This window comes from Phaenicophaeus curvirostris, chromosome 1, assembly GCF_032191515.1.
Source record: "Phaenicophaeus curvirostris isolate KB17595 chromosome 1, BPBGC_Pcur_1.0, whole genome shotgun sequence".
NCBI classification, from domain to species: domain Eukaryota; kingdom Metazoa; phylum Chordata; class Aves; order Cuculiformes; family Cuculidae; genus Phaenicophaeus; species Phaenicophaeus curvirostris.
In genome coordinates this window covers 134,609,186-134,628,483 of record NC_091392.1, presented here as the reverse complement: position 1 = coordinate 134,628,483, position 19,298 = coordinate 134,609,186, and the positions used below count along the sequence as shown (strand labels likewise).

General features: G+C 39.7%; 1 protein-coding gene across 1 annotated transcript in view; it reads right to left on the bottom strand.

Moving 5' to 3' along the window:
- Positions 1 to 14,809, bottom strand: part of PUDP (pseudouridine 5'-phosphatase) — a 68,396-nt gene extending 53,587 nt beyond the window's left edge. Inside the window, exon 1 of the mRNA XM_069875410.1 lies at positions 14,728 to 14,809. Within this exon, the coding sequence (XP_069731511.1) occupies positions 14,728 to 14,797 (70 nt within the window). The 5' untranslated portion in view covers positions 14,798 to 14,809. The remainder of the gene's footprint in view (positions 1 to 14,727) is intronic.
- Between the last annotated feature and the right edge of the window lie 4,489 nt (positions 14,810 to 19,298).

Genomic DNA, 19,298 nt, shown 5'->3' with positions numbered 1-19,298 from the left:
GCTAGAAATACCGCAAGACTTTTCACAGTATCTCTTTAAATATCTCTTTGTATTTTAAAATACAAAAAAGAACCGGACTTTGAGATTCATGTGGCAAGTGCTATACAGCAAATTGAAAATTCTGTTTTATGAGCTGTAACCACTGTTTGTTTGAAAACTGTGCATGAAACTTCAAAATCATTGTACAGATATCAGTTCAAGAGACCTCCAACACCACGTCACAGGTGTGGATTTCTACCCAGTTGAGGAGAGTTGGAGATCACTCAGGCAAACATTGAGTTCTAATCAGTAAATGTAGGTATGTAAAGTATTTAATAAGTACAGATGGACTGGCAGTCAATATTATTTTCTACACTTAAATCTAGTATGGGATACTAAGATTATCACTTAAGCTTAATGTACATATTTTAAATGTTATATGCATGAAAAAATGTCACTTACCAAGCCTTGAGGCGTAACCTTGAGAGGCATCCCTACACAAGGGGAGATCAGCTGCTATGGAGGGAGAGCTCAATGGATCCTAATGTCTGAAGATATAGATAAGCACAGGTGTTGATATGTAATCAGAATTTCTGCTGTGTGAGCGCAAGTCAGATTTTCTGCTGTGTGAACGCAGTTCCAGTCATCACCCAGTCACCAGCCAGACTGTTCTTCTGGTTTGAGTTCTCGCCAATAGCCTCACACAGCAGGATTACTTCAGTTAGGCCTAACTGCTGAGCATCTGCCTGGACCAAAGTTTAGTTATTTCAAACAGGAGGATCGTATCTGTCACAGTGAGACACAGCCTTCTCTGAAGTTGCATGACCACAGCATGCACCTCCAACAAGGGGCTGAGGATGAGAATTGAGGGTTACTCTTACACAGCATTGAAAAAGCTTTACATGGTGACAGCAAGAGTCGTCCAACCTCCAGACTTGGCCGTAAGCTGGAGGCAGGTCCTAACTGACTCCTAGGTCAAATACAGCCTGCAGCTCAGAACAGGACCACTCAAAGATAGTGGGCTATCATGACTGATGGTACATGAGCTCTTTTTGTTTCCTAACACCTTGGGTAGAAGCACAGCACTACTGGAAGACCATAATTTTAGACTATCATCAGCTTTCTTATAATTGGTATGGTGAAATAAAACTTATACTTAGCCATAGAAGATTTGAAATAAGCCCCACTGAACCCACTGAGAGATTGGTACCCATATAATGAAATGGTTTGGCTGGGAAGGGACCTTTAAAGATCATCTAGTCCAGTCTCCCCTACCACAGGCAGGGACACCTTTCACTAGATCAGCATCATCCAATCTACAATGGTTTTGTGCTTCTGAGCTCAAACACCATCTGCACTCCAGCATCTGAACAGCAGATGCTGTGTGCTGAGGATACCTAGAACAGCAAAAGGAACTTTTCCTATTTCAGGAAATTAAGCCAGTCTGCTACTCCACTGCAGCAGGACTGCACCCATATTAGATCTTTGTATTAATATTCCCCAATAAACTGTCACTTATAGAATTCAGTATGCAATAACAGTTGTTTAATAGTATTAGTTTTATTTTCTTTGTATTTACACACTAATTCTCAGTTCTGCAGCGGAAGAGCTGTATACTTTTCTGAAATATTACTGAAAATCTTTGGCATCTCTGCACAGATGATGTAGTCTACCTAGTAGCACTATATACACAGTCACACAAACCATAAAGAATATGTCAGCCTTTATTAACTGGGAAATCTTAACAGCATGTTTTGAGCTAGGCGCCTGTTGTGAAAATTGTTGTATAACAATTGTGATCTGCCCAAGAACACTACCTCCCATCACACAAAGTCTTAATACGGCAGACAAAAACTGATTAGGAAGCCTGAATCTCACAAAAACACAAGGCATCAGCTACAGTTCCTGTAAGACGTGGAGGAGACATTCAAAATTAAATATTCAATGCAAAATATCTGTGAAAAGGCTTCAAACTACCTCAGCTTGAAAGTACCACAGGGACCTCCATCTGGAGAAAAAAGCATCAATCTCTTTACTGCATACAAAAATGATTTTATTTTAGTAGATTTGCTATAAAGAACACTTACACACATCAGGTACCTAAAGGTGTATGTATTGGATCCACTCCACACTTTCAAGCAAAATATTTCAGCTTTTAAAGCTTTTCTAAGAGTGGTATTTCCTGGCAGAGGAGGTAAATGAGAATAGACCTGTCTCTTAAGACCTGCACTTGGATCATACTGACCTAGTATTATTTCAGCACATTATGATTATTCTAATCTAGCATAAGGTCTTCAAACACCACAATCCCTTTAACCTAAATTCTACTATCTCTTGCTTAAAAGAGGGGAAAAATAATAGAACAGTACCAGGGATGTTTTATAAAAAGACATAAAACTTATCCATGCTACAATCCTGAAAGAATAGAATGATTACAAAAAGGTTCAGAGAATCTCACTAACACATCAGTGAACCCAATTCACACGAGGACTACAGGAGTAATAGAAAGCTGGAGGATGTCTCTCCAACAGTAGCTATTAAGGTTATATTTTCAGCTATCTCAAAGGGGAGAAGCTGAATCTTATTTTGCTAGAGAGTGGTTCCGGGCATAATGGAAATGTTATGTTGTGACTGTTTTGAGTGTGACAGGTTAGAGTTGCAGCAAATACCGCTGTGTATCCTACCAAATGAAATAAAAAATATGTATTCAGAGACTCAAAGAGTGCAAGAAACTTAAGTCTGTCATTTCATTCTTCCGTATGATTAATGTTCTTAAAATAAAAACAGGTATTGTGAACCAAAGTAGGAGTCATTCCACTTTCACTCAGCCTCTACCTCTGTTCTGCAAGCCAAGGTCAAAGTTTACCTCATGAGACACAAGCAGCTTCACTCTCCTGTGGCTGGAATTTAATAAGCCTGACACAGGAGTTACTTCACTGGGGTGTTTTTAATTCTACTGCAAACTGTGCTTGCAAAAGACAAACTGGTAAAGTATATGCTCAATAACCAGATAATAGGAGATTTTTTACATCGTTTCCAAAAATAGCCCCATACCCCCAACATTCTTCCACCATCCAAAAACTAAAGCAAAAAAAAAAAACAACAAAAAACCAGTAGCTTTTCTCTCACTACTCAGAATTAGGTACAAATCTACTGAAATCGAATAAGCCAAAACGATATCAGAAAGAGGCAATCAAGCTCATAGTTTCTGAATATAAATATGTTAGATAAGTTACACGTTTTCAATTCTACAGTAACTAACCTGAAATTAGATTTAGAAAAAAAAATTCTTGGCTCCATAGCAACAATTTGCTATCGTTCTGCTTGTAAATGTGAAAATTGTTTTTGAAAGTGCATTGCAGGCAGCTTCACAATTAGAAAGGAGTGAGACGCTTAAGGAAATCAGGAAAAAAAATCAGTCTATCTGATTAACACTTGACAAGGTGTGGCAAAAAAAATAGCTAGAAATGTTTAATATAAGCACCACTTATGCAACTATATATAGTAACTATGAAAATGATTATGAAGAGCTGTATTTAGCAGTATCCAAACACACCTGACACACAAAATCTAGAATGAAGTAAAAGTTACTCATACCTGAATATGAAATAACTCTGAAAAATGCTATTTGTAACAGACACCATTCAATAAGTAGCTTCCCTGAGCTCATTCCAGTAATTTCCTTTTGCCTGATCTGAAATCAAGCTTACAATCAGCAAAACAATAAGTGTCTGTTCCATTTGCTGAATACACCAACCTAAGCCACTTGAACTTAAATGACTTTTGGACAAAAAGATGAAGTCCTAAAGCTATACCTTTTGATCCACTATATTTTGAAACCGTTAGAGGTACTATGCCCTAGGCATCCTGCTTTCCATAAGAAAAGAATGGCCAAGACAGCAAAAATGGTGCTAGAGCAGACTCCAGAAAGTTGTCCTCTCAGAGCAGTTCAAGAACCAGCCTGGACAGGGGAGGTTGCACGTGACAGATTACAGCCATCTGGGAATTTTTCAGTGGTATAACATGAAGTTCTTACGAGATGCAGCTGTTTCTAAGGTATGAAGAGTCAGGTAATAGGCAGCAAAATAAACCATGCCACAAGCTCTTTAAATCTTACTACAATTAGCAAGTAAAAAAAAAAAAACAAACAAAAAACCCCCAAAATCTATCTTTTTTTTTTAATCTGTGAGAGAGAACTCTAGGGGTTTTTATTTTTTTTTAAAAAGGTAGAACTGGCATTAGTATGACAAGTGGTTCAAATACACAAAACTATTGTTTTTTTAACCTAGCCCTTAGAACCTAGAAACTACAATTTTAACTTGTTATTCTACAGTGTTTCCAAGTGTAAACGCTAATTACCTGCTCCCTCTAACAAGTTCCAGAAGAAGTGAAATAGTTCACTTTTTAAAAAGGCAAAGCCATGATAAACAGTAAACTATACAAAGACAACAGTGAGTAAAACATTTTAAGAAATTAGATTTTACAATACTAAATAATTTGTAGTCAACTACTGCATAAAAATGATAAAGTTCTAGAACACAAAAAACCAGAATAGCAACACCACTTTTTGCGTTTTACTCTTAGATGCCTTCATTCATGAAAAATGAAGACATTTGAATTAAAAATGGAAGAAGGTAAAATATAATAAAAAATATGATCTACAGCAATAATAGCAACGCTAGCTATTAAGCTGCAGAATAACAATTAAATATACTACAATACCTTAGTGGCCCAAACACTTTCATTTTCCTGAGATATGTTCCCCATGAAACACTGTTTTTAATTTTTAAAGACCAGAAATTTATTGCATTGTGCTCTTTGTAGCTCCATCTCCCCTGAGCCACAAAGCAAATAATGTTTCGTTAGTCCAATAATAATATAATGCTATAGAGAGGATTCAGGCCTAGCACAAGAAGATCCACCATTTCACATGGTGTAATTTTTTGCAGTAATAATCTTGTAGCATTATTATGTCACTTTACGGGCATACATGTGTCTACTCTTCTACACTGAAGAGATGGGTTAAAGGAGCTTTCTGTATGTAAATTACAAAAATAAACATAAAAAATCTTTACCATAGAACAATTTATTCAAATTAATTTATGTCTCAGTGTACTCATGCTTCACCTTACACCCATTAATTTCTTCCACTTCAGACCTTCTGATACACTCATTTTATTCATTAAACATACATTATCTTTTACTCTGTTCTTCTTCCAGTATTAGTGCAAACTTTTCCTCTTCCTTAGAAACATTCCCATATGAACAGTACCATTGTCAAACTCATAAAATATCCCCATCTAACAAAGACACTTCCTTTCACGGCGGGTCAGTAATCAAATAAGGCTTTACTTGAATACACACTCTGGAAGTTTAAACTACACCCAAATGGACAGATTAAAGAAGAACACAATTTTAAAGACATAATGTTCAAAAATATGCCCTAACATGAGCAGGCAATTTTCAGTATACGATAACGCTGTGAAAGAGAACATGAGTGAACTAATATGTATGCACAGCAGACAATCAATGCTCAAGAGTGAACAAGAGGGCTGAGCTGCTTGGCAGCAACCCAAATCAGTTCAGCACCCGAAAGCACAGAACTGCTGCAAAGGACTAGCATGCATCTGTCCTTCGGAGAGCAAAGGTTACACAGCGGCCACTGGCACTATTACACCAGGTCAGAGATTAATGGGCTGGGAATATGAGATACTGTGTAACACTGTACTTACTGTACAATGACAAAGGTCATAAGTAAATTCCCATCAACATTAGATAGAAAGTCTGGGCTGAGAAATAATAAACTGGGCTTTCTTGTCACTTGTCTTCTGTTATCCCAAGAAAAACTGACCAAGAAATGTGCCCAAAAGAACAGGCACAGCAGAAACAAAAACTAAGAGCAGAGGGAACAAGTAATATATGGTGTACAGATACATAACTAGTGCCCAAAGGAATTCTTTCAAGAAGTAGAACAGCCAGGATAGAGAGAATTATCTTCCCAACAGCCAGTGCCTTCATCTCAGCCCACAAGTTTTACTTCACTTGTTAGTTCCTCTCCCAAGATCAGTGCGGAACAGGGGAGCGCGCGAGTGGAAGTGAGATACTTAGCTGCTGGCATGGGCTAAACCAAGACAACTTGTTTCATCAGACACACAGTCTACTAGAAGAGTTATTTGACAACCTTTACAAAAATACTTCCTCAAAACACCTCAAAAGGTGTTATAAAGTTTGCTTCTTCAATCCTAGGTTTCCTGAGGCAGAGTCTCAGACACTAAATACTTCAGTTTACTGACAGTAGAGCACCAGGTTACAGCTGGAGCTGGGTGCCTCCAGAGAGGGATCCCAAACAAAGAAATCTCTGTGTAATTACTCTCAACATTCTCAGTTCCTACCCCACAAGTGCTCCCAATGCATGGTCCATGCAATAGCTGGTCTTCTCATTCTTCATTGGGTTCCCTCTTTCACTTTAGGCAGGTGGTGTCTTTTCTTATCTTTAACGTTTGCAGCTAGTGGTAGATCCCTTATCCTCTGGGGCCTTCTTGAATGTAACTCAGTAATATTGTAAGTTCATCTTATGTAGGTGAACATAGACAGCTTTTGGCGTAAAGTTTCACAAATTCAGCTAAGCAAGTTCTGCTGTGTCACGCTGCAGTTTCAGGAGGCTTCATCTATAGTTCATTTTTATGGCCTAATGATAAGAAACTAACTCTCAAAGGTTGAATTGATTATATTTCAGACTAAAATGACTGATATTCTTTAAGCAAGGGAAGAAGGAAGAAAAGAATACATTTTAAAAAGAAATCAGAACTGTCTGGAAGGCAGAGCTCAGAGGCTTGTAATTGGTGGTGTAGAGCCTAGCGGAAGCCTGCGGCCAGTGGTGTTCCCCAAGGGTTAGAATTGGTTCCAGTCTTATTCAAGATATTCATCAATGATCCGGATGAGGAGAAAGAGTGTATCCTCTGCAAGTCTGCTGATGACACAGAACAGGGAGTGGAGGCTGATACCCTGGAAGGCTGTGCTGCCATTCAGCGAGACCTGGATAGGCTGGAAAGTTGACTGGAGAGGAACCTAATGAAGTTCAGCAAAAGCAAATTTGGGGTTCTGCACCTCGGAAAGAATAACCCCCTGACCAACTGGAAAGCAGCTCTTACAAAGAAAGGCTGACAGACCCGGGTCTGTTTAGCCAGGAGAAGACTGAGAGGGGACCTTATCAATTTTTATAAATATCTAAAGGGTGAGTGTCAAGAGGAAAGGGCCAGACTCTTTTCAAAGGTGCCTAGTGAGAGGACAAAGGACCACAGGCACAAACCGGAACACAGGAAGTTCCACTCAAACATGAGGAAAAACTTCTTTACTGTGAAAGTGACAGAGCACTGTAACACGCTGCCCAGGGAGGTTGTGAGTCTCCTTCTCTGGAGATATTCAAAATCCTGCTGGACACATTCCTGTCCAACTTCCTCTAGGTGAACCTGCTGCAGCAGAATGGCTGGACTAGGTAATCTCAAGAGGTTGCTTCCAGCCCTTACCATTCTGTGATTTGGTGGTTATAGATAAACAACAGCAAAACCATACTTGGGAAAGAGCTGCGTCCACTTAGATTTTCCAAAGTAAGAGCATCAGATTTATTGCCAAACTACTATGCAAAATGGTAGTTTTATAAGAGAAATTAAAGATTATTAAAAGCTGCACAAGAACAGAAAGCATACACAGAGGCAGCAAACACTGATAATGTCAACAGGCGTTCACGCAGCAAAACGTTGCCAAAAAAAAAGAAAAAAGAAAATTGTTACCTATCAAGAAAAGAGTAAAAAATATTCATAAAGGTTGGTGGTACCTGAATGAACTTTGGGCTGTAACAGTGATTTTATTATTATTAAGGTGAAGGAAAAGAATAAATCAAGATCAGAAGTTTTGGTCAAAATTATAATAAATTATAAAAATTATTTTGGTTAATTATGTCACAGTAGTCTTGTGAAAGAATTGAGGCTCAATACAGAGAGGTACAGAAACACATAACAGACGAAGCAAGAATCGTGAGCAGTCTCTGCATCACGCAAATGAAAAATCAGTTGCCCAAATGAAAGCAATAGATATCAAATTTGAACAGAGAAGATATTTAGCTTAATTACTATTGTGTTGTTAGTTCCTGCTGTTTAAAAGAACAATGATCATATCATGAAAATTATCACTACCACTAAGGTCTGCTGCCAATTTAAAAAAAAAAATAGAAAGATAAGTGAAAATATAGTTAAAATAATAAGAATCCACATTCCCTCCCCAACATAAGAAGTATAAATGCAAGTTTTCAAAAATACGATTGTCTCTCAGAGAAAATACACCAGCAGAACTCACAGAGTAGAATTTTGCTGGTAAGTGTCCTACCCAGAAAAATTAAGGAGTCCTTAAAAATTCCACTCTCAAGAGTTCTATTAGCCAATTCACAACAAGGCTACGTGAACGAATTACAGCTTCTGAGAACAAGAGCTTCAGAGCTGGGCTGAAGATGGCACACAGTGTAACCACTGCCAGCATGCAGAATAATAAATGCAGGGTTGTTAATGTTGTTTTTCTTCTTAAGTAAAATGAAAACTGGAATGTAGCAGCTGGAAATAGCGTTATTATAAGTGAAAACTCTATGCACCTTTTCTTTGTGTGAAATTCTGTTCTATTTATGACACTTCACTATTTACATTCAAAGCAAAATAATTGGAACTTTATACACAAAACAGAGTACATACACAGCAAATACAAAACCTTATCATCTACAAACAGGCTGGAAAATGTGCATTTAGGCATAGAAAGAGACTATTCTTTATAAATGGTCAAACTGCTGTGAGCATCTCTAAAATCACCAAACAGAACCTTTAGACTCCCACTACCTTCAAAACACACCTCTCCACTTGCCAAAGGCCTCTATACAATTGAATGTGTATAACAAAATGAAAGTTGCATTATTAACAGTGGGAATTTGAAACCTCTTGGGATTCCTTTTTTTAACATGGGGGAGCTTTTTCTTTTAAAACCAAATGCTTTGGGTCTGGAGCAACAAACAAATAAATAAATAAATAAGCACCAAAACTGCATTGCATTTAAGTGTAAATTATGTGCAACATTAAAATAAAATAATGGATTTTTCAGCTTGGTACTGTTCCTTTGTTAATTCTCCAAGGAGAAAAAGATCATTGCTAATGCTGCCCATGGCATTTTGAAATGCAGTAACCATTACAGAAATTAAAAAAACCAAACCTGTTCTGTAGATACTGGACTAAGTTCTGATTCTGGACTACTTTAACCACAAACAACAGGCAATCACGTGGATGGACAATTTGTAAATCAGTCAGGGAAATAATTGAAGTCAGACTGTAGGTTGGCACGTTTGTTATGCCCTTGCCAAATTTTCTCCTGCTGTTAAATTAAAACGTTAGCTTTCAAGTGTACGACAAATCTTATTTACTCTATTTATGGTTAGTTAATTCTCAATCAGGAGTTGTTTTATCTATCTCCAAAACTTGCTCATGAAGCATCTATGAGGTATTTTAATCTAATAATATCCTTAATATCATTGATTTGCTACAAGATACAGGTGAGAACACAAAGGCAAGAGAATATTTTTGTTTCTTCTTTGTTCACCAGAATCAGATGGAAATGGAGAACGGCAAGAAAGTAAGTTTCCACTATCTAGAAGCAGAAAACAGGCTTACAAGATTGCCAGTTTATAGCCTAAGAAGATTAATTCCTGCACTTAAGTTGTAATAGAGACAACCTAGAGAGGACTGATGTTTAGTTGAATTGGTGCTATTTGCTCTGATGCAGAAGAAATAGGAAGCTGGTTTAACCTCCCATTCACACTGTAAAATAAAAGGCAGCATGAACACAAGTAAACTCCAGCATGGAAATCTTACCAGGTTCCTTTTAACAGCAATCTCCTTGGCAACTTGTGCAATGAAATGAAAGTAAAAGTACATTTTTGACTTCTGACCTTGACAAAATCAGTAGGTAACACTGGGGAGAAAGAAAACATACCAAAACTCTTGTGGATCTTAGAACATTGCTATGAATTTAACCACAAGTTAATTTCTTCTATAACATAGAACAGAGATTACCTGTGTGATTAGCCATGCAGAAGTTACTTAGAAGTGGCACACCAGAAAAATCCAGCAGTCTTTTCCACACAAAGAAGACAGTGGCTACAAAAGCAGCAATTTCTGATGCCAGTAGCCTAAGCTACTTCTCACCTCTCTATGAATGGTCACAGCAAGCTGGCATATCTGTGCCTGTACAGTCCAACAAGACTTTGAGTCATGGCAAAGGTATCTTGCAGAACTAAGCTGCTTTAGAAACCTTATCTCTTGTATATCTACTTGAATATGATGTAAACATGCTGTAAAGATTAAGCAAACATGCTGTTTCACAACACTTAGAAATACCAACAAGAATACTTTACAGGAAACAGTCACTACTCCCAACAAAATTTAAACAAAAATGGATACATGACTAAACTTTCTATACTGAAATGTCACCACCTCTGCATGTTAATTTAGCTTTAGTTCAGTTTTCAGCACAATGCTAATAAACATATTACCTTTGCGGCAGTTGTCCTAAGTTAATTTGTTAGTTAGGAACGGTTAGTATTATGCATGCAGCCTGTAGAAAATGTAATTTCCATTTTAAAACATTTTCAGCCCCCTGCAAGTTTAGGCACAGATCAACAAAAGCAACATTCAATACTATATGTGTTCTGGTGGTGGGGAAGCTATTGGCCACAATTCCGTAACAAAACTAGTTGTCATAGCTTGAAATACAACCTTTGCAAAAAGTTGAGAAGATAGATCCCAGTGGTATATTTTGTAGAAATTCAATAGTTTATTCCTTCTCCATCTTCCATGCTGGTTTTTTTTTTATGTTTTTACAACAGTCTAAAATGCAGGGATCAGATGCTAAAGAGTAAAAATATAACAGAAGTATTTATTTAGGTATAAAAAATCTCTAGCTTCTGTTCTTTTTTCTATTTATTTATTTTTCATTTTAGCCACCTAACCCTGTACTCTGTGTGTCAGATAAGCACACAGGTAAGAAGGTTCAACAGTTTTAATTATACTGCATACGAGTGGTTAGAACAGTAGTCTTCTGTAGGAAAAGGCTAAAGCATTTTCAGAAAAAAAACCAATCTACTGTACATGTTCTGAGCATTTATTGTTAGCATTTGCTGTAGGAAGGCAAGCAGAAATTTAACACTACCGAACTGTTGGTTAAAAAAAAAAAGGAAAAGGTACAGCAGTACACAAAAATTAAAATTTAATTATTCCTTTACCTCTGGTATAAATTACACAATGAAGTGAACACCAGATAGAAAATGCTTTAATTAAACATTCCTGTGTAAGTTTAATAAGACAGGATATAACTGTAGTATAATACCACAAAAGCTGTTTTTCTTATTACAGCTGGAGTTTCCTACAAAAAAAAAAGTATTTTAATTAATTTTATCTATTAAATAACAAGCTGTCTAGAGATGCTGCTCACAAATTTTAGTTACTAAGTGAGAGCACTATTTTCCAGCATGCTAATTTCCTGGCAATAGACACGACAGAGAAAAAAAAACTAAGATTTCATTGAACAGCTGAAAGGGAGAGAGAAGCTAATCCAAAAGGAGAAAATTCTGGGAGAAGGGTGTACTGCATTTGAGTAAAGTGCTGAAAAAATGAGCCTTAGATAACATTTCAAATAATGATACAGAAGGGCAACAAATAAAAGGGATTAAGCACTTCCACTGGCAGTTCAGGGGCAAGAATTTCCCTATTGTAGGTAAGCTGATACATCAAGGTAGGACTCAAGGACAGTTTAATCAGTCTCGACTATGTTGAAGAGATGAGGGGAAGATAAAGTCACGAGAGATCAGACTCAGCAACACTTCCAGGTAGCCTAGCATTAACCACAATGGATGAAGGTTCTGTGGGGTAAAACAGACTGTTTCCAAAGTCAAGAACCTTCTAAGTGCCTCAGACACTCACACTTACGAAGTGTTCACAAATACTTTGAAATTTTCCTATCAGAGGATAGCATACCTTCCTTAATCAGAAGGGAGTGTTATCAGCTATAGAAAGCAAGCTTGTGACACATTACATCAATTCAATATTCAATTCTTTGGTTACAGATCAATTAATATTTGTTCTATAAAATCATCGAAGTTTAGGTGAAAAACTCCAAAATCAGTTACATATACTCTTGCACACTACTTTGATGTGAAAATTATTGCAAAGCCTAAAACTTCAGATTCTGAAAAATGCAACCAGCTATGGAAATACTTAAAAAGTTACAGAAGCGTAGTTATAGATATCCAATACAAAAAAAAAAAAATCTCATAAGAAAATTAAAAAGGATCTTATTTCCCATGAAGGTTTACTTCGATATAAACATTTGTCTCATTCAGAAGATTTACAGCAGACAGGTTGGGCAGAAGGCAGCTAGCCCCCATGCCCCTTATTTCATTTTTTCACCAAAATTATTCCAAATTTCTTGAAACATGCAGGAATAATTTTGGGGAAGTCCAAAAAGTCTTCTGACTGCCACTTTGCCTCCTAAGGATCATAACTCACTGTGAAACAAACGGGATCACCAAAAGTCATGACAGAACTCAAAGTATTTAGAGACTGAAACACACTACAAGTGCCCTGAAAAGATGTGTACATTATGGAAATTATCAAGGTAGTGTCCTTTTTATGCTTCTGTACTGGAAGACACTTGAATATTTTCAGTTTAATTTTATACATAATTACAGCTTTCATCACAGCTGAAGGATTATTGAAATACAACACATTCATTCTAAGCAACTTTTTAAAATACAAGAAATCATATCCAAGTTGTAGAGTAACAGCAATGAGTGGAAACATGACACAACAAATATTTCTAAAGATATGTGGGATAGCATCCAAAAAAAATTTCTTTAGTTCTAGAATATTGTGGAAAGATAAAGCACCTATCCAGTGAATACCCATTTCACTCAAAACTGACACAAAAATCTTATGCATCTGTATCAATGCCTAAATATCCATACTGCTTACCTAAACTGTCCTGCTCGGGCAACTATTCTGTATGAAGCAGATTTCCTGCAATTTCTGCTAAAAATCCGTAGTAACTAAAAAAGATTTCCTGAAACTTATAAGTAAGAATGAAATTGAAGTTACTGATTCCGGATTTAAAACAAACATCCCCACCCCCAAACACATAACCCTTGGCTATCTGAGACTCCTGTGGTGAAACCAAAAGTCAAACTACTCATCTTAATCACTGTTTTGTATAGCCTACTGAGAGTGCAGATGAACCAAACGGAAAGAAACCAAGGGCTCTAAGTGCTTGAAAACATTTCTGATAGCACAAGTAAAGTCTGTTTGGTTTTACACCACGATAAACAAATTGCCTTCACCTGTTATAGGCCTAAAATACAAAAAAAAAAAAAAAAGAGTACATTTCTTGGAAAGAGTAACTCATTAGACTTCAGAGCATGCTTTCCAGAGACTTCAACAATTTGGGGTTCGCAGAACAAAGGCACATGCCTCAAATGCACAGTTTTTAACAATCCACCTACATCCAAAGCTGCTTCCTGTGTGAGAATCCACGCAGAACATTTCAAAAACCCAGTCACATAAAAAAATATTCAATTACCCTACAAGAGAAATAAAATCACAGAATATTTTGGATTGACCTTAAAGATCATCAGTTTCAACTCCCCTGCAATGGGTAGGGACACCTCCCACTGGATCATGCAGGAGAAGGCCCTGTTTCAGCAAACAGTTAAGATCAGATCTGAACAGTGTTCTGGCGATGCTGACTACTGGAACCTCGACATCTAATCTAGCTGTACGACAAGGGACTGATAGGTTCCTTACAGCAGACTTCCAGTACTTAAAGGAGGCTTACGGGAAAGATGGGACGGGTTTTATATCTGGAGTGCAGTGACAGGACAAGGGTAATGGTATCAAACTGACAGAAACAGAAGTTTAGACTAGATACTAGGAAGAAGTTTTTTTACTGGGAAGGCGGTGAGGCACTGGAACAGATCTTCCAGAGAAGTCCTGGGTTCCCCACCCCTGGAGGTGCTCAGGCCCAGGTCGGATGAGGCCTGGAGCAACCCGATCCATTCGAAGGTGTCCCTGATCATGGCAGGGGAGGCAGGGGGGTCAGAACTGGATGACCTTTAAGGTCCTTCCCAACCCAATTCCATGACTCCACGATTTCAGAATAAGCCTGCAAAGCTGAAAGTCTACCGATACAAAAACTGAGAGATGCCGATCGCACCGGCTTTCAGGCTTTTTTTTTCCAGCGGGACACCGCAGCTCTGAACAACCCTCCCTGTCCTCCCGCTCCCCGCCCGACTCGCCGCCCCCGGGCGCCTCCTGCGGAGCCGTCCCAGCTCTGCCAACGAGGGAAACGCGTTTTCCAAACCCTCTTTTCCTGGCTTTTTAAGCCCAACCTCTCCCACCAGCCACCCTGCCCCCTATTCAGCCCTCCACCACCACGGCTAAAGCGCCCTCTCAGACCGGCATCTCTCTAGCGTGGGCGAAGCGGGGGGAGGAGAAAAAGGAAACAAACCGTTTCCTGTTACTTTAATCTCTTCGACCGGATTTCAGCAGCCCCAGCCTGGGGGGGAGCAAAGCGGGGGGGCGGTTAGAGGGGGTTCGGGCTGCCCGCCCGGAGCGCGGGAGGTGGGAGAGAGACAGACACGGCGAAGAGGAGGGGGCGAAGGCTACACACCCAGCAGGAGGCCGTCCATGTCAAAGATCAGGTGGGTGACCGGCCGCAGCGCGGCCGCGGAGCGGGACATGGCGGGAACGAAGCGAGCGGCGCCCGCCAGGCTGCGGCGCAAGCGCGCGCGGGGGCGGGGGGGGTGGCGGCCTGTTCGCCTCTAAACCCAGCTGGTTTCTTTCCTCTTTGCTTTTACGCAGTTTGTATGTGGTTTCTTCGTTTGGCGCGTAGTCCGTATTCTGTTACTCCTTTTCCCACGCAGTCCGTATCTTTTTTTTTTTTTTTTCTCCGTTTTTCACGCAGTTCGTATATCGTTTCTCCGTTTTCCACGCGGTTTCCTTCTTCTTTTTTTCTTAACACCGTTTTCAAGGAAGCACAGAATCACCAAGTTGGAAAAGACGCACCGGATCATCGAGTCCAGCCATTCCCATCAATCACTAAACCATGCACCTCAGCGCCTCCTCCACCCATGCCTTAAACACCTCCAGGGAAGGTGAATCAACCACCTCCCTGGGCAGCCTGTTCCAGTGTCCAATGACCCTTTCCGTGAAAAATTTTTTCCTAATGTCCAGCCTAAATCTCCCTTGGAGGAGCTTGAGGCCATTCCCTCTTGTCCTGTCCCCTGTCACTTGGGAGAAGAGGCCAGAACCCTCCTCTCTACAATCTCCTTTCAGGTAGTTGTGGAGAGCAATGAGATCTCCCCTCAGCCTCCTCCAGGCTAAAAAGTCTGGAGTTTTCTTTCTTTTTTAACGAAGTTTGGTTCTTTGGTTTCTTTTTTAATGAAATCCATTTTCCTTCGTGGGGCCTCTTCTCACGGAGGGCTTTGATTTTTACATTGTATGTGGTTATGGTAGAGACTGGGAACCTGCCTGTGTTTTTGACGTGTTGGACAGCTTTTCTTATTTATAGAATCGCTCGGTTGCGAAAGACCTTTGAGTTCATTGAGTCGAACTGTACTTGTCCACTACTAAATCATATCCCCAAGCACTTCATCTACCCATCTTTTAAACATCTCTGGGGATGGTGATTCCTTAACCTCCCTGGGCAGCCTCTGCCAGTGCCCAATAACCCTTTTGATGAAGAATTTTTTTCATAATGTCCATTCTGAACCTCCCCTGGCATAACACTTGTTTCCTTGCAAAACATTTGCCTGCTCATGTAGAAATTTACAAGGATAATGCTGCCACTGGATCACTATTGCAGCCACGAACGGAAAAATGCAGATCTATATAATACTGTAAGAAAAGAGTAAAATGATGGGTATGAAGCTATTTCTTAAGGGTCTACTGAGTGTGTGCATTGTAGATTGTGGGTTATACTGAGTGGGGCTTTTTCTGAAATGTTCCAAGAAGTTTTGAAGTTGAAGAAACAGGCCAACATTCTTGAGACGGAGCAAAATTTTGCCATGTGCAGGGAAACGCTGTCGGATTTTGACTGGGCAGTTGTGAGCGAGGCAGGTAACTTTCCTCCTCAGTCTTCCCTTTTCTGTTTTTTCATGCAGGTGCCTCACCATTGGGCATCAGGATCATTGACATAGCAATTGAAGCACACCCGAGAAGAACTCTGTCAGACTCCCAAGGTGACATGCTGGCTTCAAGATCTGTACTGCTTTGCAGTTCTGCATGAGGACAATGGTTAGTTGTGGCTTCATGTAAAGAGTTATGTCTATTTTGTTTGTAGGTAGGCCTCTCAGCAACAAATTTTTCTGGTAGCATCTTCATTTGAATTGGCAATACTTCATCATTTTGGCAAGTTAGTTGTGGGTTTCAAAGCTGTACATCTAAGTGCCATATGATCACATTTGAATTTTAATTTAGCCCCCTTACACATCTTGCTTACCTCCAAAACCTACCCCTTAAAAGAAACCTTGTCCTATATTAATGAGGAATGCCATAGGCACAAAGTCCTTATGTCTCCTCCTATCTTAGAAATACGAACACAAAACATCCCTGGCCTTTACTTTTACCATTTTAATAATAAAACTTGATTTTCAAACAAAGTGTTTTGGGTTAGTTTTCTGTTTCTGTTAACTTGACTCCTATTGTAACTATTATGTTTGATAATGCCATTTAGGCTCTGCCTATGTAGGCTAGGAAAAAGGCTGTGCACAATGCCTGAAATGTCTTTTAAAAGCATTGTGTAGTTGACATTCATCTGTTAGTTCTTGTGTAGATCTCAGAAAATGGGTCCTTGCGTTTCCAGATTATATTTTTCTTTGTAACCCTACAATGTGTTAAGAATCCCTACAGCTGTTTTCTTTCTGCAATAAACACTGTTCAACAAGTCAATGTTCCAGCTTCGTTTCAAGCAGCAAATGCATTAGTTTCCATAGTAGCTCACTAAGGTGGGAACGTAGCTAGAAATCAATAGGAAGGTCAAATCCTAAATACAATATGTCTAAAAAAACCAGTCCTAATCTGTTAAAAGGAATAAAAAATCACTATGGTAATTTCAATACATATAATGGTAGTATTCTGCTATTCTTGGAAAGAATGTGTTTCCGCTATAAGAGTGTTTGCTGTTGTGGCAAACATTTGAAGAAGATAAGTAGTGAGGTTGAATGGTGCTTGTCCCTGAAGAGATTAATCCACTAGCAAATATTCTAAAAAATCCATCTTTAGTTGTATTTGCTGGCGTAATAACACCTGTACTTGTTAACAAGAACAAACTACCAGTTGGGTTTTCTAGTTCATTCTTCTAATTGAAGTGTAAGTATTTTGCTCACAACTGCACCTCCACCATCCTCCCTGGAAGGAGAGATGTTTACTATTTTTAGCACTTAAACTGCTAGTTCATCTCAGAAAACATAAGGCTTATGCAACACTTTTTGACTGTGGAAATAATTCCTAATGACAACCTTTTTGAATAAAACACAAACTCGACAAAATTAAAGTGTAATACACAAGATGAACAATTTTAGGTTTGCGGTCTTTGCAACAAATTTTATTGTGTACATTTCAAGACAGTCGGGTTACCTGACATGCTGATGTCCTCAGTTTGCCTGTTTAATTTGGCTTACCAGTGATAATCAGTGTAATGTTAGCTTAGTTGATTATTCAAAGCTGCACTCAAAGTAGAAATGTTCCTAATATAAGCAACAGATTCTTTCAGCGTGATGAAGTCTTCTTACTAGCAGGATAAAATGGGATGAAAGTCCAAGCAGAATTTTTACTTCATGATACTTTCTGGACTTCAGCAAAGCCTTTGACACAGTTTCTCACAGTGTTCTGCTTGAGAAACTGTCAGCCTCTGGCCTGGACAGGCGCACACTCTCCTGGGTGGAAAACTGGTTGGATGGCCGGGCCCAGAGAGTGGTGGTAAATGGTGTGAAATCCATCTGGAGGCCAGTGACAAGTGGGGTTCCCCAGGGCTCGGTGCTGGGTCCAGCTCTGTTCAATGTCTTCATCAATGATCTGGATGAAGGCATCGAGTGCATCCTTAGCAAGTTTGCGGACGACACTGAGCTGGGTGGAAGTGTCGATCTGCTGGAGGGTAGGGAGGCTCTGCAAAGGGATCTGAACAGGCTGGACCGCTGGGCAGAGTCCAGTGGCATGAGGTTTAACAAGGCCAAATGCCAGGTCCTGCACTTGGGTCACAACAACCCTATGCAGTGCTACAGACTAGGAGAAGTCTGTCTAGAAAGCTGCCTGGAGGAGAGAGACCTGGGGGTGTTGGTTGACAACCGACTGAATATGGGCCAGCAGTGTGCCCAGGTGGCCAAGAAGGCCAATGGTATCTTGGCTTGTATCAGAAACGGCGTGACCAGCAGGTCCAGGGAGGTTATCCTCCCTCTGTACTCAGCACTGGTGAAACTGCTCCTCGAATACTGTGTTCAGTTCTGGGCCCCTCACCATAAGAAGGATGTTGAGGCTCTGGAACGAGTCCAGAGAAGGGCAACAAAGCTGGTGAAGGGGCTGGAGAACAGGCCTTATGAGGAACGGCTGAGAGAGCTGGGGTTGTTTAGCCTGGAGAAGAGGAGGCTGAGGGGTGACCTCATTGCTCTCTACAACTACCTGAAAGGAGGTTGTAGAGAGGAGGGTGCTGGCCTCTTCTCCCAAGTGACAGGGGACACGACAAGAGGGAATGGCCTCAAGCTCCGCCAGGGGAGGTTTAGGCTAGACGTTAGGAAAAAATTCTTCACAGAAAGGGTCATTGGGCAGTGGCAGAGGCTGCCCAGGGAGGTGGTTGATTCACCTTCCCTGGGGGTGTTTAAGGCACGGGTGGATGAGGTGCTGAGGGATATGGTTTAGTGTTTGATGGGAACGGTTGGACTCGATGATCCGGTGGGTCTCTTCCAACCTGTTTATTCTGTGATTCTGTGATTCTGTGAACCATAGTTTTCGACATACACAAGTAACTGAAAATGCTGATCCAAGCTTTATTTGAGCTGTCTTAAGTGTTTATCGTAAATATTTTTCTTGAATGTCCTTGGGGAATATTTAGTTTTTATTTTAAGTGAAAAGAAGTTGAGATTGAGAATTTTTTGTTTGCTACTTGTTTTTATTATCTATTTTTGGGCATTTTCAAGTGATGAATTTAATAACTTTTGATTTGTGGGAAACATGCTGTGGTAGAGGTAC